General features: G+C 64.9%; 2 protein-coding genes and 1 long non-coding RNA gene across 7 annotated transcripts; 2 read left to right on the top strand and 1 right to left on the bottom strand.

Annotated features, from left to right (window-relative positions):
- Nucleotides 1–2,155: 2,155 nt before the first annotated feature.
- Nucleotides 2,156–6,848, bottom strand: LSM7 (LSM7 homolog, U6 small nuclear RNA and mRNA degradation associated). The gene is made up of 4 exons (XM_077860618.1): nt 6,779–6,848; nt 6,605–6,695; nt 3,514–3,585; nt 2,156–2,439 (listed from the first exon to the last, which is right to left on the bottom strand). Exons 1-4 carry the CDS (start codon nt 6,782–6,784, stop codon nt 2,297–2,299), a joined length of 312 nt encoding a protein of 103 aa, XP_077716744.1. The 5' UTR covers nt 6,785–6,848; the 3' UTR covers nt 2,156–2,296.
- Nucleotides 6,845–22,969, top strand: SPPL2B (signal peptide peptidase like 2B). Of its 5 annotated transcripts, XR_013358401.1 has the most exons (16): nt 6,845–7,000; nt 12,324–12,443; nt 13,020–13,202; nt 13,550–13,639; nt 14,344–14,483; nt 14,795–14,937; nt 15,091–15,187; nt 15,855–15,971; nt 17,038–17,119; nt 17,761–17,835; nt 17,915–17,977; nt 18,069–18,168; nt 18,383–18,460; nt 19,783–19,943; nt 21,090–22,023; nt 22,308–22,969. XR_013358401.1 is itself a non-coding variant. In XM_077860614.1 (15 exons), the coding sequence occupies exons 1-15, from the start codon at nt 6,941–6,943 to the stop codon at nt 21,333–21,335; spliced, it is 1,755 nt and encodes a 584-aa protein (XP_077716740.1). In that variant the 5' UTR covers nt 6,845–6,940; the 3' UTR covers nt 21,336–22,969. The 5 variants fall into 5 exon arrangements, 4 of the variants coding, with proteins under 4 accessions (XP_077716740.1, XP_077716742.1, XP_077716741.1 ...); XM_077860614.1 differs by having other exon boundaries at nt 21,090–22,969; XM_077860616.1 differs by lacking the exon at nt 22,308–22,969 and having other exon boundaries at nt 19,783–20,010; nt 21,090–21,229.
- LOC144290924 (uncharacterized) lies at nt 7,382–9,613 on the top strand. The gene is made up of 2 exons (XR_013358402.1): nt 7,382–8,327; nt 8,629–9,613. It is a non-coding gene; the product is annotated as an uncharacterized LOC144290924 (long non-coding RNA).

The raw sequence follows: 22,969 nt of genomic DNA, 5'->3' as shown, positions 1-22,969 counted from the left end.
ATGGGGTCAGAGCACACGTATCTGCGCCCAACTGCTTCACTGTCAGCGAGTCTGAGGCCCGTCGTGCGTCACAAACACCCGAGCTCAGCGGCATCCGACTACTTTCCCTCGTGATTCTGGGGCCGGACTGCACGTTCCTCTGCTGCTGTCATCTCGGCTGACTCAGGGGGCCTCTCAGCCCCGCGGTGGCGCCTGGGCCGGGCGTGTGCGACCCTCACACGGCCACGGGCGGTCGGCGCTGGCCTCGGTGCTCCCGCGAGGGCCCCTCGGGCTGGGTGCCGTCCACGTCATGGGGGGAGGGAGGCGGCTCTAAATTCCTAGTCGCCGCCACCACAGCCCTAATCATCAGAGCGAGTCCCCGGGATCTGAGGGGTGCAGACTCCCCCTGTGGCTGGGGACAGCTGCAGAGAACGGGTGGCCCTACTGCATCGAGTGGAGAGAGCTTCCTCTTTGTAGAAAGTCGCTTTACACTTGGGCAGAGGAAGCCGAGTTCGTAGCGGACCCCCCGGTAACGGGCCGCGAGGCTGTCTCGTCTTTCACAAACCAGGTCGAACGGACTGTCCAGGACAGTGTGGTTAAGTGGGACAGGCCCGTTTTGTCCCCCTTCCTGGGGAGCTGTCTGACCCCCAGGGGCGAGGCTCCCTCCTTCCAGGGCCCCAGAGCATCCTGTTCTCATTTTCAGACTTGAATGCAAAGCTCTGTGCTAACCGGGGCCCCACGCAGCTGCGGCCCCGCGTCCGGCCGGAGTCCGTACGTGATGCCTCTCCTTGAACTTACGCGATGGGACCTCAGAGAGGTGGGGACACTTCTGCTAAGCCACGCGGCCACCAGGGGAGGAGACTTGAGCCCTGGACTTTGTGGCTGTGGACAGCAGGTGTTGCCCTCACCGCTTGCTGAGGGGTGGGGGAGGGCGGGGGGTGGTGGGCAGCGCAGGGGTGTGTGACGGCGGGGCAGGGGGCGACCAGGCCGAGCCGCCCTGGGTGTGCAGAGGCTAGGGACTGGAGGCCAGGCAGCCCTGTTCTGGCCTCTGGCTGCCCCACCGGGCCCCACCCCGCCCCTGGGGTCCAGGCTTCTGGGCCAACTCCATAGTGACCAGACCTGATGTTCCAGGTCTTGGACCCTCTACGGTGCAGGCCCCCGACTGTCACAAGGGCAGAGGCCCGGCCGGCAGGATGCCGGCACACTGGGTGTGCAGATTCTGGGTCACAGCCTTCCCCGGGGGCTGCCGCCTGCAGCTGGCCCAGCGCCTACCCCCTCCACTGTCCAGCTGCTGAGGATTTGGCTCCGGGATGAGGCCTCTGATTAGGGAGCTGCCGGAGGCGGCGGGGAGATGGGACGGGAGGGAGGAGAGGGGTGCACAGGAGAGGCCACGTGGCTGATACCGAGTTCCCAGCAGCAGCCTCAGAGCCCAGATCCCCACGATAAGCTGGAGGCCAGCTGGCTTCGGTTTCTCTGGTGGCAATGCCAGGCGGGTGGTACATGCGCCCATCCAGCCCCGACTGCTACTGGCCTCCTGCACGTCCCCCATGGGCAGTGAAGGGGTTACGGGGCCACAGCCCCTCTCTGCCCTCCTGGGTGACAAATCAGGGAGGGACACCCCCGTGGGGAGTCCTAACAAGCACCCCGAGTTTAGGAAGCAAGGGTCACGGAAGACGAGACATGGACAGGCACTCCTGAGGATGACCTGGAGCTGGCCAGTGAGGGTGGGGGTCTGGAAGGGCCCTCAGGGAGCCGCTGGGGCGGGACTGAGGGGAGGGGAGAAGCCGTGGGGGCCCGGCCAACACGACCATCTGGCTGTTCTGTTCTTGTGTGGCCATGGCCATAAGCAGCGCATGACCCAGAAGGCCCTGGCTCTAGGGGCCCATGCCAGCTCGGGTCAGGAGGCACTGTAAGGACAGAGCAGAGGCAGGGGCGGGCCTCTGGGGTCTTCCCGCTGAGGTGTGTGGCCCATCCACTCTCCTGGACCCACAGGCTGGCCTGGGGGGCCCACACCTGCTATGATGCTCCAGGGGGCTCCAGGCATCTCTGAGCCCCCAAGGCCCAGAGCACACTGTGTTCAGGGCTCAACAACTCTGCTGGACCGAATCCCAATCTCTGGGAGCAGGTCCTGCCAAAAAAACCAAGGCTAAAAGCAAGATTCTGGGGCTCCGGAACATTTGAGGTTTGCAGTTTTATTAAGAAAACAAAAACATAACCCATACAAAAAGGAGAGTTCTGTTCCTATGGTGGCACGCAGTGTGGGCATGGGGGGGGGGCTCCGAGTCCTCCAACAGCCCAGCCCGAGTCTCTGCGCCCGCTAGGCGTCCTGCTGCTGGATGAAGGGGTTGGGGATGGCCTCCATGCCGTCCTGAGGGCAGATGAGCACCACGGATGTGCCCCTGCACACCACCAGGCCCAGCTGGCGGGTGTCCTCTGTCAGCTTGTACTGGTCGTCGGGGTCTGCAGAGCAAGAGGGAGGGGCAGGAGTAAGACGGCCCCCAGGTGGCTCCGGGACCTGAGGGATGGCGGTGTGCTAGATGGGGGTGGGGCGCGTGGCTCTAAGGACCTTGCCGGCTGGGGCAGCAGGCTAAGTGCCTCACCCTACTCCCAAAGGAGAACTTGGTGTGGGAGATGCTGGGTCATGATGCTAATTGGGGACCCCGGCACCTGAGCCAGCAGAGGTCCTGGGACCACGTTATGACATGCAGCTGGAATAAAAATCAGTCTGGCGCCGCTTGTCCCAGGTCCACAAGCAGTTAGGGGTGGGATAGGAGGTCCCCATGGCAATGACAGTAGCTGAAAACAGCGATTGCTTTTGCAGGATGTTGGGGGATGGCCAGGTGGTCCAGTGCGCCAGAGGCCAGGTCTGGGGTACAGCTCTTCCCCAACAGATGGTGCAGCAGTAACCAGTGTTCTGGGCCTGATCCCTCCTGGAACCCACTAGGGGGGCTGTCCTGGGGCTGAGACAAGAAGGCGTGGGCTCCCGGGGCCACATGGGCCAGCGCACACCAAAGTGACTGGCTTGCTTCCTCTTGCGGGGTTTTCCCAACGGACCCACATGGTGGGGCTGTCCTCTCATGAAGGAAGACATCTGGCCCAGGAGGCGGGGGCGGTGGGGGGGTGCAGCATGGTGAGCCCATCTGACCTCTAGTGGACCCAGATGGGGAGGGGAGAAAGAGGGCACACAGGAGGCCTGATGGCGCTGGCTGTTGAGCTGCGGCCACGCTTCTCCCACAAAGAGGCCTCTCCAGCAGCCCTGCTGACGTCGCCAGAGTAACACAGACAGTCCCCTGCCTCCCTCCTAGGTCTGGGCGTCTCCTGAATGCCTCCCGAGAGAATGTGCCGGCAGATGGGCAGGCGCTGCGGAGGGTCCGGGGACTTGGGGTGACAGGGACACGCAGGGACATCAGGGGACAAGGGAGACCGGCTCTCTGGTTCGTGAGCACCGCGTCGGTCACGTAGGGGTGGCTTGGGGGGTTGTGGGGCAGGAGAAAGGTCCCGCAGGGAGCTGCTGCACCCCGGGGCCGTGCTCACCTCTCATGTACTCCACGGTGCCGTCAAGCACGAGATTGAGGAGTGGGTCGAACCCCTTCAAGATGCCGCTGGCTTGGAGGAACACCCAGAAGAGAAATGGAAAGGAGTAATGAGCAGTGGTTCTGGGGACAGGTGCACAGAGGTGGGGGCACTCCCCCCCTGGCAGGGGGCTCAGCCCCAGCACGGTGCAGACGTGGGGAGTGGCCTCTCCAGGGAAGGGGAGCCACAAGGACCCCAAACCACCCCCACCAGAAAGTGGTCGCAAACGTCTCCTGCAAAGGGCCAGCGACTGGCCACCTCTCCACAGTGTAGGCCACACGCTCTCCGTGGCAACCACGTGCTCGGCCTGGGGGAGGGGGGCAGCCAGGCGACTTGCAGACACTTGGATACACAAACGTGCAATTATGGCTTCAGTTTCTCAGATATTTGAAATCGTAAAAACCGTTCTCAGCTCACGAGCCATACGGAAACCAGCAGTGGCGCGCATGCGCAGAGGAGCGGCGCCTACACGGCCAGAGGGACGCGCCCCAAAGCCCTGCCCCTCCGGCCTTCAGGCCTCCCGGCCCAGGCACAGCTGGCGAAGCAGGGGTGCCCCCACCACGCTCCACCGCGCCGCTGTAGTGTCTGCGGGGAGTACGGGGCTGGACGGGACCGACGGCTCTGCGCACCACGGCGTGGGGGCCCAACCCGGCCTGCTGCGCTCCTGTGAGCAGCTTCACCGGCTCAGGGCGCCTTCACGCCTCCAGCCGTGACCGAGATCGCCTGGCTCTGTGCCTTCCTCTCTCCCCGACTGACCTCCCCTCCGCCCGCAAGACAAAGGTCCCGAGGACACTTCCCCGACGAGCTTATGGGCAGCGGGCACTGTGGCCGCACCTGCGGGTCTGCCCTCCTCCGTGGGGCACGAGCAGAGTTCTAAAATGGGGCTGACCCCGGTGACCACCCAGTGGAACCCCTCCCCTCAAGTGTGGGAGGGAACCTGTGAATAGGACGGGATGCCACTCCTGCCATTAGGTTACAGGAGGATAAAGACGAAGGAACGGGCACGTGTGATTACGGTCCCAGAATCAGTGCCCTCTCAGCTCACCTAAAGAGATTCTGCTCGGCCGGCCTGACCTAATCAGATGAGCTCAGGGGAACAGGAACTGTGTCAAAAAATTCAAAGCATGAGAGGGATCTTCCCACTGGCCTTGAGGGAGCAAACTGCCATGCTGTGGACAGTGCTGTGGCCAGGGCCGGCGGGCAGCCTCTAGGACACCTGTAGCAGAGCTCGGGGACCCTGGTCCTACAGGGGTAGGACCCTCGCAGGGGACCAAACCCTGCCCACAACCAACAGGGCGTCTGAGACACTCCTTTAGTGCAACCTGAGCCCCTGAGCCCAAGGCACCCAGACTCCTCCTGACAAACACCACAAGATAATAAATTCATGTTGCATAAGCTGCTAACGTGGTGGCAACTTGCTAAACAGCGTAGAAAACCCATATGAGCACCCTGAGAAACGAGAGCTGTGTCTCCTTCACGGGTCCCAGAGCCAGCACGGCGCAGACAGAGCAAACATCTGTTCGGGTTCAAGTTCTCACCACTGCTGGCTACCTAGACTTGCAGGCACCGCGCTGTTAACCACGCCGATGCTACCCAATCGTCCACATCTCCGGGAGAAGGGATCTGGGTCACTGTCTCATGAAACACAACGAAAGCAAAGAGGCAGCTGAAGAAATGAAATGTTGCTCAAGTGCTTGCTTGTGTCAGAAACCACATCGAAGGTGCCTCCAACCCTGTGATCCTCACCACCGCCGGGTGAGGTGGGGGGAGTGAAGAAATGGAGCCCTGGGGGGCGGGGTGAGCTGCCCGAAGTCCCACAGCCAGTGCGCCAAAGAGCTGCGGCTCTGACTCCAGCTGCCTGGCGCTAGGACTCCAGAGGCCACACTGCCTACACGCACCAGCAACACTGGGCCCGGCTCCTGCCCTCCTCACTATTCCAGGGGAAAGATGCAGAGGTCAGTGTCGTGTTTACCGCGTAAAGCGGGGAACGGTGACAGACGGTACCAGGAGCTGACACCAAAGGCGTGGGGCCCAGGGTGGAGGATCAGGGAAGGCTTCCTGGAGCAAGAATCCTGAGCTGAGAGCAGAAAAATGACTGTGGAGTTAACCTGGAGTTAGAAAGAGAGACTCCCAACGGCATCACTCGTGCCAAGCCCCGGCCACCCCACCGCGGCCTCATACCTAACCTGGCCGCACCTGCAGCTCTCCCAGGAATGCAATCTCCACCAGTCAGCCTGGAACTTCCAGGTCAGCCCTCCCGAGCTAGTCTTCCTGAAAGAACCCCCAGCATCCCCCAGAGGAGGGGGACCCTGCCGGAAGCGATCCAGCGTCTGCTCCTGCACCCTCTGCCTACGAAACCCTCTGGGGCTCTGCGCCGTCTCCTAGGTGGGGTGCTCCCTGGCTCGTGAATAGTGGGAGAAAGCTCCCGAGATCTTTGAAATTCATTCACCCAGCGAAGCCTTGTGTTTTAAGCCTGGTAAGAGCCCGGCAGGCAGGTGCACGTCACAGCCTGGTGGCAGCTGAGAGCTCCGCAAGGCTGCCCCTTCCCCGGGAGGGACAGGGCGGCCCAGAGGAGGGCCCACCTGTGTTTAACAGGCCCCTCTGGACCATCCTTGACACCGGGCCGCGGCTCGGCAAGGGAGATGCCTGGTTGGGGTGCCCAAGCTAAGGCATGTCCTGGCATCTGGCGGCATCCGGGGGTTGGCTGCTCCCCTCCCCCCAGCGCCCCGACAGCCCCGAACAATCTGGCTGGCGTCAGGGTCACGAGTGCGGAGCCCAAGGAGCCGGGGCGGGGGTCAGTGACCAGCGGGGACCAGCGGGGGCGGCTGCCTCGGAGCGAGGACCCCGCCTGCGCCTCGGCCGCTTCGGGGTGTCTGCAGCTCCTCCCGTGCCTCAGTTTCCCCGCGTGCACGGCGTCGGACGGAGGCCGTCGCGAGTCCTCCCAGCAAAGCGCTCCGGCCTGCGCCCGGGCATCCGCCACCCTGCTCGCCTCCCGGAGCCGTCGACGGGGAGCGGGCGGCGGGGCGGGCGGCGGGCGGCGGGGGGCTCTCACCTTCGCGGCCTCCCTGAAACTTCACCCGAATCGTCTTGTCGATGTACTTCGACAAGTCCAAGATGCTCTCTTTTTTCTTCTTCTCTTTGTCCTGCGGGGGAAGCAGAGCGCGTGAGGCGCAGAGCGCGGCCGGGTCCCACGCCGCCCGCCCAGCCGGCCCCGCCGCGCGCTCACCGCCATCTTGCCGCCGCGCGCCGCTCTGCGCAGGCGCCGCCGCGCGCCCTTTGACCCCGCCCCCGTGCGCAGGCGCGGAGCGCACACGGCGCAGGCGCGGCGGGGCGCGCCGGGGCGTTGCTGGGAAACATCTGCCGACGCCTGCGGCTCGACCCGGCTGACATGGCGGCGGCGGCGGCGCTGGCGCGGCTCGCGGCGGCCTTCCTGCTCCTCGCGACCCAGGTGAGGCTGCGTCGGCCCCGCCGGCCCCGCCGGCTGCGGCGCCCGGTCCCTCCGCCCCGGGCCCCGCGCCCCGCGGGAGCCCCGCCCGGCCTGGCCTGGGGGCCAGCCTCGGGTCTGCTCGCCCCCCGCGCGGTGGCCCGCGGCCGGGAGCCGGGCCGTGACCTTGCGGGCCGGCCCCCCCCGGAGCCCTCCCCAGCCGCAGCGTCGCCCAGTTGCGCCTGGGTCTGAAGTCCGGGAGGCCCCCCGGCTCCCCAGGCCCTGCTCCGTCCCGAGGCCCCCGGCCGCCGCCGGGGACGCCCCCCCGTCTGGCCCCCAGCCTCAGTTTCCCCTTCCGCGCGAGGTTAGCGCCCACCCGCGTGGTTGCGGTAAGCCGTCCGGCGTGGCCCCCGGTTCCCCACAGGGAGCGGCCGAGAGCCCGCGTCCCGAGTGGGGTCCAACCGCCGCCCCGTGTTCTGTTGCGTGACCTTGGGCAAGGGAGGCCCCAGCTTCGGGCGTCAGTTGCTCATCTGCAAAAGGAAGACGTCAGTGAGGACTCGGCGGTGATGCTCATGGGGTGACAGCTGCAGCGTGCTCCTCCTCGGGCAGCTGGGGTCAGAGGTCTCCGGGCCAGCGGGGGGCCTGCTGCCAGCCGGGGGGTGGACATCCTCCTAAGCGCACTTTGTATTTGCAGGTCCTCCCTCCCCGGTTCCCTGGGTGATGCAGCTCAGGGAGCGGTGTCCCATTAACCTTGAGCTGCCCGCCGCAGGTCCCCATCTCTCTCCTGTAGCCTCCGGTGGCCACTTGCGTCTCACACACCCCCCAGTCCATGGGCGGCACAGCAGGAGGGATGTCTCTGAAAGTGTGTCAGGTCTGGTTGCATCCAGATGAGAGCCGCCCCTCGGCTTCCAGCGCGTGTGGGAGGCCTCTGTGGTTGGGCGGCTTGGGACGCTTCCCCTCCTGTTCCTAGTTTGCTGAAGGCGCTCCGCCTCCGTCTGGTCTTCCCCGTTTCCCCGGAATGCCCCTGGTCATCCTTCCTAGTTCTTCCCTGCCCCCACCCCCCTCCGGAGAGGCTCCCTGGGAGGCCCCGTCCCCCGCTGTTTGCCAGGCCCTGCTCCATCATCTTCCTCAGCACTCTCTCGGCAAGTTGAGGGCGGGGACGTTTTGAATGAGAGCAAAGTGAGAAGTGGACGCAGGGTAACGGGAGCACCGTGGAGGGTCGGACCCAGTTTGCTTGGGAAGGCGTTTCAGAAGCAGTGGCACCTAAGGGGTGTTCTGGAGGGTGAAGAGGAGTTGCCAGGTCCAGATGGCAGAGGGAGGGTGTTGCTGGTGACGAGCAGCGTGAGCAGGGGTGAGAGCTGATGACTTATTTTGAGCAGGGGGAGAGTCCCCTCTGGCTGGCGTGTAGGGTGGTTTAATGGTTACGACCTGAGAAAGATGACACCCCAAAGGAGACCCTTCAGGTGTGCTTGAGGGAGGCTGGGATTTCCTCTTCGGCTGAAGGGGGTTGTGCAGCAGTAGGCGAGGCTCCGACGCCAAGGGTGAGGGGCAGGCCAAGCTGTGGCCTCCCTGGGCTGGGGGCCGGGCGGGGCGGTCAGGGGCAGGTGTGGAAGGCTCATGGTGCTCAGGCGTCTGGACTTTCTTCCCGGCAGGCTGAGGGTTTTGAACTTTGCCCTGTGCGTGAGCAGAGGACAGCGTCCAGGTGTGCAGTGAGAGCGCTCGTGCTGACCCTTCATGGACCAGGGCCTGGGTCTGTGTGTTTGTTTGCCCCAAGATAGGACAGATGGCATTGTGGTGGGTGGGTGTGCTTGTTTGTGGAAGTTTGGGTCTTGGTGCCTGGGAATAGGACCAGCTTTCCACTGCGTGGGACGCTGCTTGCGGGCAGCCCTAAATTCATTTGCTACCATTTTGTGACCCTGGATGAGGAATCCCCTAAATGTACACATTTCCCTGGTACATAAAGGCTGGAGGGGGGGCTGTTACTCAGCAGATCTGAAGTAATGTCAGTGCCCTCACCTCCTCCTTCCTCTCTTCTCCCCCTCCTGCACCTGCCCCCCCCACTCCTCCTCCACTTCTCCCCTCTGCCCTCTGCCACCTGTCCCCCCCACTTCTCCGCCTGCTCCCTCTACTACCTGCCTTCCCCTCCTCCACCTGTTCCTCCTCTGGCTCAACATCTCTTTCCAAACTTCCTGGGTTTTCACTTCTCCATCTTCTTAGGGAACTTAGCAAGTCTTCGAAGGATGACTGCTTCCAGCCGGGACCCAGGAGCTTTTCTCAAACCCCCAGATGTGGAATGCCTTCATGGTCACCCCAGAGTGGGGTTTCTCTAGAAGTTCCTGAACCTGCTTGGTGATTGTGATGTGTCAGAAAATGGCCTGTCTGGTAATCCCAGAGATTTCTGGCTCCCCAGATGGGGACGGGCCATGCTAGACTGACGGGCATGTGCAGCCTTGGGTCCTTTTGAAGAACTTCTGGTTCCTTTAACTCCGTGGGGAGGAAACTGTATTCTGGCATTTGACGTGTGTATGGGCTGATTTCCTGGCAGGAAGCGGGTTGTGCAGATTGTGGGGAGAGGTCCATGAGGTGGGCTTCTGTGCTTTCAAATGACCTTTTAAAAGAGAAGCAGCTTCTACTCATTCCCGTTTTACACAAATGACACTTTTTCATCCACAACCTGGACCGCACAGAACAGGGGTCAGCAAGCGTGTCTGTAAAAGGCCAGACAGCGATTATTCCTGTCTTTGTGGGCCACACGGTCTCCCTTGCAACCTCGCAGCTCTGCAGTGGTAGCTGAGACCAGCCAGAAGCCCTGCATGCAGAATGGGGCAGCTGTGTTCCAATAAATCTTTATTTAGATGCACAGGTGGGGTACATGAGGCCCGTGGGTTGAGGGATCTTATATTCCCCACATTCATCTATGGTAAGGAGGTGCCAGGGGGTTCTGAGCATGGGGTGACTCATTAGAAGGCACAGCACTTAGAGCCAGGTTGAGGGGTGCCCTTGGGAGACAGTTTGGCAGGGAGAAAGGAAGAGAGGGCTCCTTTTTTTTTTTTTAAGATTTTTTTCATTTATGAGAGAGAGAGAGAGAGAGAGAGAGAGAGGCACAGGCACAGGCAGAGGGAGAAGCAGGCTCCATGCAGGGAGCCCGATGCGGGACTCAATCCAGGGTCTCCAGGACCACACCCTGAGCAGAAGGCAGGCGCTAAACCGCTGAGCCACTCGGGGATCCCCAGGAAGAGAGGGCTCCTAATACTGCCCCTGATGGAGGAAATGACACATGAGGCGCATGGAGGTTGTCCAGGGCAGGTGGGGGTAGAGCACGGCCTTAGCGAGGGGCTCTGAGACCTCGGGTCAGCCTCGGGCAGCCCCCAGCCCTGCCTTCAGGAACCTGGTTCCTGGGAGCTCAGCACCCGTAAGCACGGCTTCTCCGCGCACCCCCAGCCGTCCGCGTGGCATTCAGTGCCTCACTCGAGGCGCCAGGCCGAAGCGTCAGATCAGCGGTGCCAGTTGGAAGCGTGGTGCTCAGGGACCCCAGAGTAGGGCAAGACATGCACTCGGTGCCCGCTGTTAGCCTCCGGGCTGTGTGTTCGGGTGCCCTGGGGTCTCCTTGCTGCCGCCACCACAAGGTGCCCAGGGCCGGGGCGAGAAGCTCCTGGAGCAGCTGGGGCCTTGCTGTGCTTCCACCGAGGGTCTAGCCAAACGGAAGCCCGTCAGTGCCCCCTCCTGGTGCTGGGAGCCGTGAGGCGTCGGGACCCTGGGCCCCGACGGCCAGGGGTGTGCCTTGCGGTGCCGGCTGGACCCCATCACGCATCTGATGTCAGACAAGCGGCTATAGGCATTTCTCCTTGGCAGATTCTAGGGGTTCCAAGGAGTAGAATTTTCTATCTCGGTCTGGAGGCGTTTGCAGCCTAAGGGGAGCCCGAGGTGTGTGGGGCCCCCTGGGGTGCGCTGGCCGGACTAACGCCCTCGGCTCCTAGCACCCGGCTGCTCTCCTGAGACCCGTCCGCACTCAGCAGGCCCCAGGAGCTGCTCAGACTTGGGGCGAGCCCGGCCGGGGGCAGAGCAGCCAAGACCTGGGCCCCAGATGCTGTGTGACCTGCCATGGACGAAGTCCTCCTGAGACTGGGAGGTGTGCTTGTGGGGGGCTCTGCGGCCCGGCCGGAGCCCAGCGTAGGGGAGGGGGCGGGAGAGGGCCACCTGCACGCCGGCCCGCCCGCAGCCCGGCAGCCGCTCCAGGGGAGGGCGCAGTGGCCCCCACGGGAGACGTAGGTGAGCAGGGAGTGGGGCGGCTTTGTGGGAAATGATGGTTTTTCACGTAGATTAAGCTGATGTTCGGCAGGAAGAAGGCGAGTCCGCCCCTTCCGTCCCAGGCGCCGGCCCCTCACTGACCTTGAGGGGTGTTGGGGTTTCGGGGACTCTGGCTCCTGCCCCTGTGCCTTGCTTTGCGTCCACACAGAGCTTGCTGGGTCCGCGTGATGCTCCGGGCACGGCCCTTCCCCAGCCTGCTGCCCGGCGGGGCGTGGAAGGGCGACCACGACCCTGGCTGCCAGCTCCTCCTTCCTCCTCCTCGGAATCCTGGGCCCGGAAGCCGGGCGGCGGCCGCGGAGACGGGCTCTGCTGGGTCGGGGTCGTGCGGGGGGTGCTGGCCGCGCCCTGGTGGCGTCCCCAGGACTCTTCTCTGTCGCCGAGTCTCAGAGTGCCCAGCCCCAAGGAAGCTCCCCCTTCAGACTTCCTGCCACGCCCCGAGTGGGAGGTCAGCCCGGACCCAGATCCCACTGGCCTGTGCCCTGGGCTCCGAGGCCCCCCTGGAAAGTGAGGTGTGGCACGAGGGGCCTGGATCCGGCTGGCCTCACCAGCCAGTGGCCAGTGGGTGGTTATTCCAGGAGCCTGTGGGTCAAGGGCAACCCCGAACCTGCTGGGGTGCAGGAAGCTCGTGCCTCGTCCTGTGGCCCTGGCCTCTGGCCACCACCCAGGGCCTGGGGATGGATCTGCTGGCTCACCGTGTCCCCATCGGGACAGAGCCGCAGGGTTTTCATTCTGCCCGTCCTGTCGATCCTGGGAGGGCCCAGTGGGGAGGTGCTGTCCTGCCATGGGAGCTGCGGGGAGGGGACCTGGCAGGACCGCAGTCCGCACCCGTCTCCCTGGGAAGCTCGGCCCTGCGCTTGCTGCCCTGCCGTGTTTTCTCCACCAGAAGATGTGTATGGTGGTGTCCCTTCTGTCCTGTAGGAGGAGGGAAACCAACCCAACCCCTGGGCGTGGTGGGGTGTCCTTGTTTGCCTCGGACCCTGCTGCTCCTGGGGCGTCCAGCCCCGTGCCCAGCTCTCCAACTGCTGCCTTGTCGCTCCAGGTAGCCTGTGAGTACGGCATGGTGCACGTGGTCTCCGAGACAGGGGGCCCCAGAGGCAAAGACTACTGCATCCTCTACAACCCGCAGTGGGCCCACCTGCCACACGACCTCAGCAAAGCGGTGAGTGCCCGCTGGGGCCCTTCCCTGTGGGGGTCGGCGGGCCTGGAGGGGCTCTGGGGTGCGCCCTCCACACTTGGGGTCGGCTCTGTCCTGCTGACTGACTGCACCCTCTGCTCCCCAGCCTGGTCTCTGGAGGGGCTCTAGAAGTCTCATCCTGCAGGGACCCCCTTGGAGGACAGAGCAAGGGCCTCAGCTGGGAAGTCATTGGGGTGGGGGGGAGGGGGCTTCTGGTCCTCCTAACCTCTCTGGGCCTTGGCTTCCTTGGTCAGAATCAAAAGATGTCCAGGTATTGTTGAGCGGCCCCCGCCAGGGGTCACTGGCCAAGCCCCCCGTGCTGGGCTGGGGCTGACGGGTCCTGCAGGGATGAGGGGTGGGGCTGGGCTGGCGGGTGATTGTCCCCCTGTGGCCACCACTCCCACCTGCCATGGAGGCTGGGAGGGTTGCCAACGGACTCCCCCTCCCCGCCCCCCATTAGCCTTGCACTTGGGTGTGTGCACGGGCTCGTGCGGATGTGTGTGTAGGCGACCCCCCCACGGACTCTTCTAGATCAGCTGGTGTAAGCGCCACCTTCTCCAGTCTCTCCTACAGCTGCGGGACTGGACGGCCTCTGTGCTCTGCTCCCCGCCCGACCTCCCCACCAAAGGCTTCAGCAACCAGATCCCGCTGGTGGCGCGGGGAAACTGCACCTTCTATGAGAAAGTGCGGCTGGCACAGGGCGGCGGGGCGCGCGGGCTGCTCATCGTCAGCAAGGAGACACTGGTATGGCCTCATGGCCGTGCACTCAGGCCTCTTGGGGTGGGGGGCGTATCCCAGAGTGGTCCTGGGGGCCCTGGGGATGCTGGATCCCGTCCTCGTCCTCCGGGGCCTCGGGGCGGAGCTCTGGGGGGTGACTCCTGAGGAGCAGGTGGCTGCCCAGGGTGGGCTGGCTCCTAAGCGACTTGTCCCCAGGCCTGCAAGTGAAGAGAGCTTTTCCTCCCTCAGCAGAGGGACAGACAGACACACACACAGCCCCTTGGCGCCCTCCAAAAGGGCTGGCTCTGCAGGCCGTGGGGTCGGGGTGGGCCTTGGTAAGCTACGACGTCCCTCCTGCATTCCTCGGCCCCCAGGTCCCCCCAGGAGGCAACAAGACACAGTATGAGGAGATTGGCATTCCCGTGGCCCTGCTCAGCTACAAAGACATGCTGGACATTTTCAAGGTGGGGTCTGCTGCCTCCTCCGGCCTGCAGCTGGTCCAGGGCCGTGAGTCCATGGTGGGCAGGGGACCCAGGAGCGAGGCTGCCCACCGGGGCTGGCGGGTGTTTGGTTCTTGCCACCACCGGTCACCAGCCTCCTGTGACAGGGCAGGCGGTGCCACCGAGCGGCGGGGACGGAGAACCGGCCCCAGAGGTCAGAGCGCCCAGGCTCCCGGGCCAGGCTGGCCGGCCCTGCTTGCGCCCGGCCCTGTCTGACCAGAGGCCTGTGTTCACCACGGTTTGGGGAGCCAGGTCAGGGGCTGGCAGCTTCCAGACACGAGCAGAAGGGGAATATTCAGTGTTTGTGGAAGCGTCTGCACGTTTCCATCCTGACTGCAGCCTTCACAGCTCTCCCCAGAGAACCACTGGGCCCACTAGATGCTTCCCAGGCCACCTGCACGCTCCCACAGGCACACACGCGCGTCCAGTTTTAGGGCTGGGTCCCCCACATGCAGGGGCCCCTCCGCCTGACCTCGTGGGAAGCTAGATCCACCAGAGTTGGTTTCTTTGGGGTGGGAGTGGCGGGTGAAGGCATGGGGCTCGGAGGCCCCCCGGACAGGCTCTCTGTGGGCCCCGCTCCACGTGTGGGCGGGCCTCGGCTCTCTGGGGTGACGGGGGGCAGGGGACGGTGGCCCCAACCCTGAGCTCTGGTGCATTCTCTGATGCAGAATTTTGGCCGAGCAGTGAGGGCAGCGCTGTACGCCCCCAACGAGCCCATGCTGGACTACAACATGGTCATCATCTTCGTCATGGCCGTTGGCACCGTCGCGCTCGGGGGCTACTGGGCTGGGAGCCGGGATGTGAAGAAGTGAGTGCCCAGCACAGGGGGGTCCACGGGTGGCCCAGTGCTGGATGAGGGGCTCCGGTCGCTGTGCATCAGAGCGGCCGTCCCAGCTTGGCTCTCGGGGCTGGGGGCGCACTTCCCGGCCCCTCAGCACCCGCTCTCGTGAGGTCCCTGGGGCCGGGGCAGGCTCTGGTTGAGGGCACGGCCGGGACATGCAGTGGGTGTGGAGGGGGTGCCCCTCGGCCCTGCCTCTCCATCCCCGTTCCCGGGCCCTGGGCGCCTGGGTGCTGCGCCGGCCAGGAGGGTGTTCCCTGGACTCATCTGTGCCTCCCCAGGAGGTACATGAAACACAAGCGGGACGATGGGCCCGAGAAGCAGGAGGATGAGGCGGTGGACGTGACCCCCGTCATGATCTGTGTCTTCGTGGTCATGTGCTGCTCCATGCTGGTGTTGCTCTACTACTTCTACGACCAACTCGGTGCGTCCCCTGGCTCACCCTGGGGAAACTGAGGCCCAGGTCCCCAGTCCACCGTAGTAGGGGAGCCTAGCGAACTGTGGGCGGGAAGCCCTTCCTCAGGGTGGGACGGGGGACCCCAGGCGGCCCCCTCCTCAGTGCCTGCCCTCCCCACAGTCTATGTGATCATCGGGATCTTCTGTCTGTCGTCGTCCACGGGCCTCTATAGCTGCCTGGCACCGTTGGTCCAGAGGCTGCCTTTCGGCAGGTGCAGGTAAGCCCCCCTGCCGGGCCCCTGCCCGGCCCCGCACCCACGGCTCTGCTCACTCACACCCCACCCCGCTGCCTTTCCTTGGCCCGCCCCCACTGGTTTCCGGCCTCCGGCCCCTGAAGCTCTTAAGTGTTGCTTCCATGGGGCCACGCACCCCCGTCCTGTGGCCAGTCAGGCTGGGCTCCTGGCCTGGGGGGCAGGGCGAGCGGGGAAGTGGCTGTGGTTCCCCGGCCTCCGTTTCCCCACGTCCCGTTCAGCCCAGGCCCCGTGGGGACGGCGTGGATGCCTGTCGGTCCTGGGCGGGGGTGCAGGGCAGGGTCACGTGGCCGCACGCACTGGTGGTCCAGGCCGGGGCTGGGGGTGGCTCACCTGCCAGACGACCGGTCTGGTTCTCACGGGCCGGTGGCCAACGCCGAAAGTCAGACGGGTGCTCGTGGGGTGAGCTGCTGCCCCGGGGTCCGCGGCAGGGGCCGCCACCCAGCAGCGCCCACCCCCGCTCCGTTCTGCTCTGCCCTTGGGGGTCCCTTCTGGAAACACCGTAAGGGGGAGGAGGGAGGAGTGTTAACAGGGAAGGGGCAGTGGAGGGAGGGGCAGGGCAGGGTGGCCCTTCCTCAGCAGAGCCCGGGTGTGGGGGCAGGGGCTGCGATGACGCCCCTGATGGCCCCCCCAGGGTCCCCGACAACAGCCTGCCCTACTTCCACAAGCGCCCTCGGGTCAGCATGCTGCTGCTCGCACTGCTCTGCCTGGCCGTCAGCGTGGTGTGGGGAATCTTCCGGAATGAGGACCAGTGAGTGCCACCCCCTCCGCGGGCTGTCCTCAGACGCTCCCTGTCCCCGCCCGGGCTGCGAGCGAGGGCCGTGTGGGGCCGCCCGCATCCCGTGTCACTGGGTTTGTCCCGCTGCCACGTGAGCGGCGGTGATGGGCGTCTGGGCCCGGGATGCCGCAGACTCTCCCGGCCCCGGGTACCCCGAGCGGGGCCCTCCGGGCGCCTGGGTGGGACCTGCTGCCCCGCTGCCCCCGCCGCTGCCCCCGCCGTGGCGCCCAGGGCGCCGGGTGGTGCCGGGAGGCCGCCGCGCCGCCGCCCGCCCCTCACGCCATCTGGCGCTCCCTCTGAGCCTTTGCAGAGGCAGTTAACCGTTCTTGGCTGCGCTGCCGTTTGGAGCCGCGACAGATTTAATTGGCAGAAGGAAAACGTGAAAATATTTTGAGTCCTTTGTACACAAAGAGAACTCGAGCTCTCACAGCTAGATTCCAGCCAGGAGACTTGCTCCGGTCTATAAACTCAGAGCGGGCCGCGTTCCCGCCGCGTCCGGGCGCCCACTGGCGGCTGCGAATCTTCTCTTTGTTCTTCACGGCTGCCCCAGCTGGGAGGGGTTTTCGTCCCGGTTTGATGAGTGACCCGGGGCAGGCGGGGGCGGCCGGGGCAAGCCTGCGCGATGCATGTGGCCCCGCGGTGGTGGCTCCCTGGTGGTGCTGGGGTCACGCACTTGCCTCTGCGTCCCCTCCGCCTTCCAGGGGCCCAGAGGTTGGATGTGGAATCTGACTGGGCGAGAGTTTTGCTTTTGTAAATTGTCCAAAAAATATTTTTGAAGAGAAATTTGAGTCCAGCAGCTGCACGATGCCCCCATGCCACCCTGTGATGTGGGTGCAAGAGCTGCCCCGGTGTCGGGGTGGGGGGTCGCTGCAGCCCTGCCCCTGCCACTTGCTGCCCCCCTGTGCCCAGCGCCGCGAGGGCCCCGGCCCGGACAGCTCGGGCAACTCAGCAGCTGAGGTGGCTGAGGAAGGAGCGGCCGGCGGGTCGTGGCTCTTGGCGGAGTCCCTGCCCAGCGGGTGACCGCTGCTCTGCCTTCCAGGTGGGCCTGGGTCCTTCAGGACGCGCTGGGCGTTGCCTTCTGTCTCTACATGTTGAAAACCATCCGTCTCCCCACTTTCAAGGTGAGGGTCCCGAGGATGTGGGCCCACTGGCTGGGGGTGGGGTGTGCAGATGGGACCGTGCCGTGGGCGGGCGGCGTCCCTGGCCGTCCCTGGGCAGCGTGGTCTGGGTGCCTCCGTCCCTCCTGTTGCCTCTCACGTGGCGGCCCTGCCAGTGACCACCAGGCTGTGAGGATGCCCGGCACCCTGGCCCTGGGGGCGCTGCAGGCCAGGGCTCCTCCCGGGGCTGGCCGCTGTGCCGCGGTTAACTTGCTGCGGGGTGAGCGCACGCATGGACGAGCGGGTGTGGGCAGCCAGCCGAGGCCACTGGACGGGACTGAGAAGTACGCGGGAAGACGTGACGGGCTCATCACCCCACACCCACAGCGACGGGGTGCACGGTGTGTGTCGCTGAGCCCCGCGCCTCCCGGCGTCCCTGTCCCAGGAACCTAACAGCCTGGCCTGGAGCAGCTTCCAGGGCTCGTCTCCTGTGGTCCCGGGGACGGGACTGGATTTGCTCAGTTCCCCCGCCCGGCTCTGTCCCAGTGGGCCCACCTGAGCCCCGGGGGGGTGTGCGGGGTGGGACACGTCCTGGGGGTCAGTGCGCCCGGAGCTCTCTGGCCCGCCGCCTGGCCCATCAGGATGTCGTCCGCCCCCCCCCCCAGGCCTGCACGCTGCTGCTGCTGGTGCTCTTTGTCTACGACGTCTTCTTTGTGTTCATCACGCCCTTCCTGACCAAGGTGGGCGCCCCTGCCCGTGCCCCGCTGCTGCACCCCCTGCTCCCGTGCCCCCTCCCTGACTCGTCCTCCCCTTTGTTAGAGCGGGAACAGTATCATGGTGGAGGTGGCGACCGGGCCCTCAGACTCGGCCACCCACGAGAAGGTAGGGAGTGGGCCCGTGGCCGAGGCACTGCCCCGAGGTGAGTGGTGGGCTTGGCCAGGTCCCCGAGACGGCTGCCTCTCTGCCCCCCCAGCTCCCCATGGTCCTGAAGGTGCCCAGACTCAACGCCTCGCCACTGGCCCTGTGTGACCGGCCCTTCTCCCTGCTGGGCTTCGGGGACATCCTGGTGCCAGGTACTGGGGGGGGGGCACACTGGGGTGGGGGGTCCTTGGGAGCAGGGGAGCTGGGCAGCCCCCCGGGCTCCCATGTTGCTGCGGTTGCACCTGCGGCGACCCCTCCTCCGAGCCCTGAGCCGCCTCCGCGGGGCCCTCCTGAAGGAGCAGCCGCTGTTGCCGGTGGTGTCACGGGCTCGGGCCTGGCATCCGGCCCACGGCCTTTCTCCTGCAGGGCTGCTCGTGGCGTACTGCCACAGGTTCGACATCCAGGTGCAGTCGTCCAGGGTCTACTTCGTGGCCTGCACTGTGGGTAAGCGCCCTCGAGGCCGGCCCCAGGCGTGGGCTCGCATCGCGCCCTTCCTTGCGCCTCCCCACGACTCTCCTTCCACATCTTTCCGTTTTTGTCCTTGTCTCCTGCTTATTACCTTGATGGCCAAAGCCATTTACACAAAAGTGACCCTTCCCCTGGAGCCCCGGTTGCTCCTAACGTTTCCCAAACCTCTTGGCTTGCCTGCCTCTGGTCAGCGCCTCGGGAGGGGCCGCGAGTTGGCCCGATGGCGCTTGTCCCTGCGCACGCGGGCCCCCCTCCCCTTCCCAGGCCAGAGGCGCTGTGACTCCTCATCTGCCCCCGGGAGGGGGAGTGTGCACAGGCCCCACAGCCAGCCCAGCGGACAGGAGGCCCCAGGGCCACCCAGCTGACCATCAGGCTGTTGCCGTCTGTCCCCCACTCGCCATCCCTGAGCCTCCTCCTGGTGCAGTTGTGGGGGTTTTGTGTGCGAGAACCGGCCGTTGAGATCGTTTCTGTGGTCCTCGACCTTGAAACTGCCGACCTTTTATAGGCAGCCAGCCTTTATCCCTCCGTAGTTTGCTTCTGTCGAGCCGCTTCTTTCGGACGCGGGGTAAGTGATGACTAGAGATTTCTCCGCACGGCCCTTCCACTGGGGCACCCGAGGTGAGGGTCGGACAGGAGCCACGGGCGGAAGCAGGCGCTGGAGACCGGCTTGTAGCTGCTTCCCGAGGTGTTTGCAGGTTGCGGTTGCAGGACCAGGACGAGGAGCGGCTGCGTCCTGCCCACGGGGTGGCACCTGCCGACGCCGGGCTGTGTGTGCGTCAGCACTCGTGCCGCCCAGGGAGCAGGCCGCGGACCCCTCAGCCCGCAGAGCCTCTCCAGCTGTTTCACGAGAGCGGGAACGTCCTTCTGAACGATCACAGTTCCCTTATCGAAGCTCAGATTTTTCTGATTTTGTTCACGTGTTGCTCTTACTTAGAATCACCTTTCTAACGAGCTGCCTCTGCGGGCCCAGACCCCGGGTGCACCTGCCACCTGGCCCCTCCCCTTGGCTGCCCTGTTGCTCCTGCCCGATGCCTTGTGGGCGCTCTTGCCCTCCCGCCTGCCTGACCACCCCAGTGGGGCGGGCGGAGCGTGCATCCTGGAAGAAGCCAGTGGGTCTGTGCGTGTGCGGAGGCACCGACTCCCCCGCCCGCCCCGAGCGCTCCTCGGTGACACTGCCTCCCCGACCCCGTGCCCTTGCGTTGCTGTCCACCGGCATTCCTGTGACGGGCAGGTGTGGGGCTGCCGGTGTGGGGCTGCGGGGCCGCCGCCGAGGTAACACCATGCCCGTCTCTCTCCAGCTTATGGCATCGGCCTCCTGGTGACGTTCATGGCGTTGGCCCTGATGCAGCGCGGCCAGCCCGCCCTCCTCTACCTGGTGCCCTGCACACTGATCACAAGCTGCGCCCTGGCGCTCTGGCGCAGGGAGCTGGGCATGTTCTGGACGGGCAGCGGCTTTGCGGTGAATACCAGTTTGCTATGACTGTCTGCGAGCAGTAATAACCTAATAAGCCCTAACTAGAATTAAAGTTGAGTAAAACCTCCTAGTTTCACCACTAAGCCCCACAGCCTGTGTCCCATGGTCAGCGTTCCCTGTTCCCAGAAGGTCTTGCTTTGGTGTCGTGTCCATGTGGCCTGGATGGCTCAGAGCTGTCCAGCGGAGGGGACGTGCTTGTGGCCGTCTCGGGCGAGGCTCGAGGACGGTGCTAGCAGCCCTTTCTAAGGGAGCCAGCCCCAAGGGGCAGTAGCACCGTCTGATTGGACGTTGGCTTCTGGCCGTTTCCGCCATCGGGAATGCCTTGCCGAGCCTGGGGGGCCGCCGGAGCTCTCCTTGCGGAGTGGGGTGCAGCCGTCCTCGGGCCCGGGTGGAGGAGGGCAGGGAGGCCTGAGAGCGGGCGTGTCCCCACAGAGCTGCTCGGCTCAGCACGCTGCCCGCACGGGCGGCTCCCGGCTCTGTGGCTGCTACTGGTGTGGTGACAGGAGAGGGGGGCGAGGAGGTCCCTCTTAACGTAGCATAGAGCACTCAAAGTGAAGGGATACGGTCACGTGTGACCGTGCCCCAGGGACAGCACTGGCCTGCGGTGCAGGGGTGCGGCTGCCTCCCTCTGCCCCAGTGAACCCGGGAGCTCGAAGGGCCCTTGGCATCTCCGAGCGTGACCCGCGGCCCCCAGGGCAGTGCCCATTGAGCGTGGCGTGACTGTGTCAAGTTTGATGGAAGTTGAGATGCGTGTCCTCTGCGTCCCGGCGATGCTCAACAGCGTGGGGCTCCAGGTCACCCCGAATAATTAACCAGATGACGTGACCCGATCACGGGCCTTGCGCCCTCCCCCTGGGCCCTCGGGGAAGCTTCACAGCCCACCACCCTCACAGGGTCTCAGTCCCGAGGAACATTGGCCTCGCTGCGGAGCAGGTGGCTTGGTTCTGGGAGGTTCAGGAGGTGGGGCCCAGCCGGAGATGTTGGCGTCGGGGTTTCTGCCCGGGTAGCCGTCCTGTGGCCCGTCTGCTGCTGGGACCCCAGGGACGGTGACCCCTCCCCTGCCCCAGGCTGCCCCCCCCCCGAGGCTCCCTGGCCCCGTCCCTCACCTGACTGGGGCTTCTTCTCTTACAGAAGGATCTACCTCAGTCTCCTTGGGCTCCGTCTTCAGCTGACAGCCCGCAGCCTCGAAAGGATTCAGACACTGGCCTCTCCCAGCCGCCTCCAGGTGAAGAACTGGCCAAATGCCCCCTGCCCCACGGGCAGCCCCCGGAGTTGTCTGTGCCCGAGGAGACCGGGGCCGGAGCATCCCCCCAGGAGCCTGTGAGCCCAGAGGGCCACGCCCCTGAGCCCACGAGCGTGGTAGGCACCTCGGCCTAGGAGATGGCGCAGACTCGAGGGCCTCGCTGCTGCCCCTCTGCACCGAGAGACCCTGACGCAGGACCTGCCTGGCCCCCCAACTTGGTGCTCCGGTCTGGCCGACGCCCCCGCTCTTCCTCCTTGAGCCCAGCCCAGCTGCACCCCGGACCCTCTCCAGCCCTGCTCCCAGCTCGCGTGGCTGCCACGAGTCCCCTCGTGCCCCCACCCCAGCCGACGAGGTCACCGTCACGCGAGTGCCCAGCTCCATGGTCTTGCCATCGACTCAGTTTCCTCGGAAAGGGCAAGAAGCTCCACCTACGACCGCCCACGGCTGCAGATCCGCCCACATTTGGTGCTTCTCACGCTGCCGCTTCCCTCAGGTTCTCGCCGGCGCTGTGCCTGGGCCGGAGGGCAGGGTCTGCCTCCCTGAGGTTGCAGCCTTCCCACGGACGCTGGCCAGCAAGAGCCTCTGCAGTCCGGGTGGTCTGCACCCCCACGTCCGCACTCAGGCCACGCTCAGGCTGCAGGCTGGCTGGCCGGGGTCAGACCTGCGTTTGGCCCAGCAGGGGCCGCAGGCAGCGCCCGCCCCAGCGGGAACGCACGGTGGGCCCCCCGCCTCTTCCATCAGCCCGGACCTGCGCTCCAGCTTCTCCGCCTGCTAATTAACGGCCACGACTTGTTGAACTCGGGGTAGTGTTGCCTCTTGGGTGTGAGTCTCTGGGACCACCCTGGTTGGGGCAGCTGGGCGCCAGGCCGCACCCTGCACAGCGGCTGTGGCTTTCCTGTGGGCTCCATTTTATCTTTCAGCTTAGAGGGACTCGGGGGGGGGGGAGCCCACCCTTCTCACGGCATCTGCACGTCTCCACCCCACCCCAGCCCGGCCTCTGGGAACAACACCGGCCAGGCGAGCGCACTTACGATTTAAACCCTGGGAGCTTCTGGAATGTGGAGAATATTCTGGAACTGGCATTTTGTCTTCTACCTCACTGACAGGGTTCTCCGAACGTCACGATGGAAATGCTGCAGTAGGACTGGCCTCAGGTCAGTGGCCCCCATGCCGTGGCACACGCCTGTCCATGCAGCCTCCAGACTCGAGCTCGGAAAGATGTTTCCACTGACGTGAAATGAAGGCACAGACACCACCACCACCACCCCTCCCCCTGCCATGCGGTCCCAGCTCTGTCCCCGTCTGTCTGCTCTCAGTTATAGACAGCAGGCTCGGGGTCAGCCATGATCCATTCCAAAAAATACCAGCGCCAGACAGACTCACAGCCTTTGTTAGCCATGCTGCTCTACGGAGAAATGATGTTGATTCAAAAAAAAAAAAAGTCTTCCGCCTGTTTTATGTGTGTCCCTTAAAAAAACAGGTGACCTGGGTTCTGGAAGACCAGCTGGACCTGCCGGCCCCCCTGAGAGCCCCCAACTTGGAGGCCAGGCCGGGACACAGGGTCTCAGCGGACCCGTTCCCACATCGACCCGCGCGTTACTCTAAGCCATTTTGTACGACAGCGTAGAGCCAGGATCTCTCCGTTTTCCGTGTTTGACAAACAAACATCAAGGGATTCGAAGGCGGATGTTCGCTCCTGAAGTTTCCATTTGCAGTCTTTGCCTCGCTTCTGTTTGAATCTTACAATTAAACACAGCTTTTGATAGTT

The sequence above is a fragment of the Canis aureus genome, chromosome 19, assembly GCF_053574225.1.
Source record: "Canis aureus isolate CA01 chromosome 19, VMU_Caureus_v.1.0, whole genome shotgun sequence".
Classification (NCBI taxonomy): Eukaryota; Metazoa; Chordata; class Mammalia; order Carnivora; family Canidae; genus Canis; species Canis aureus.
The sequence above is the reverse complement of the archived record's forward strand: the minus strand, read 5'-3'. Positions and strand labels throughout refer to the sequence as shown.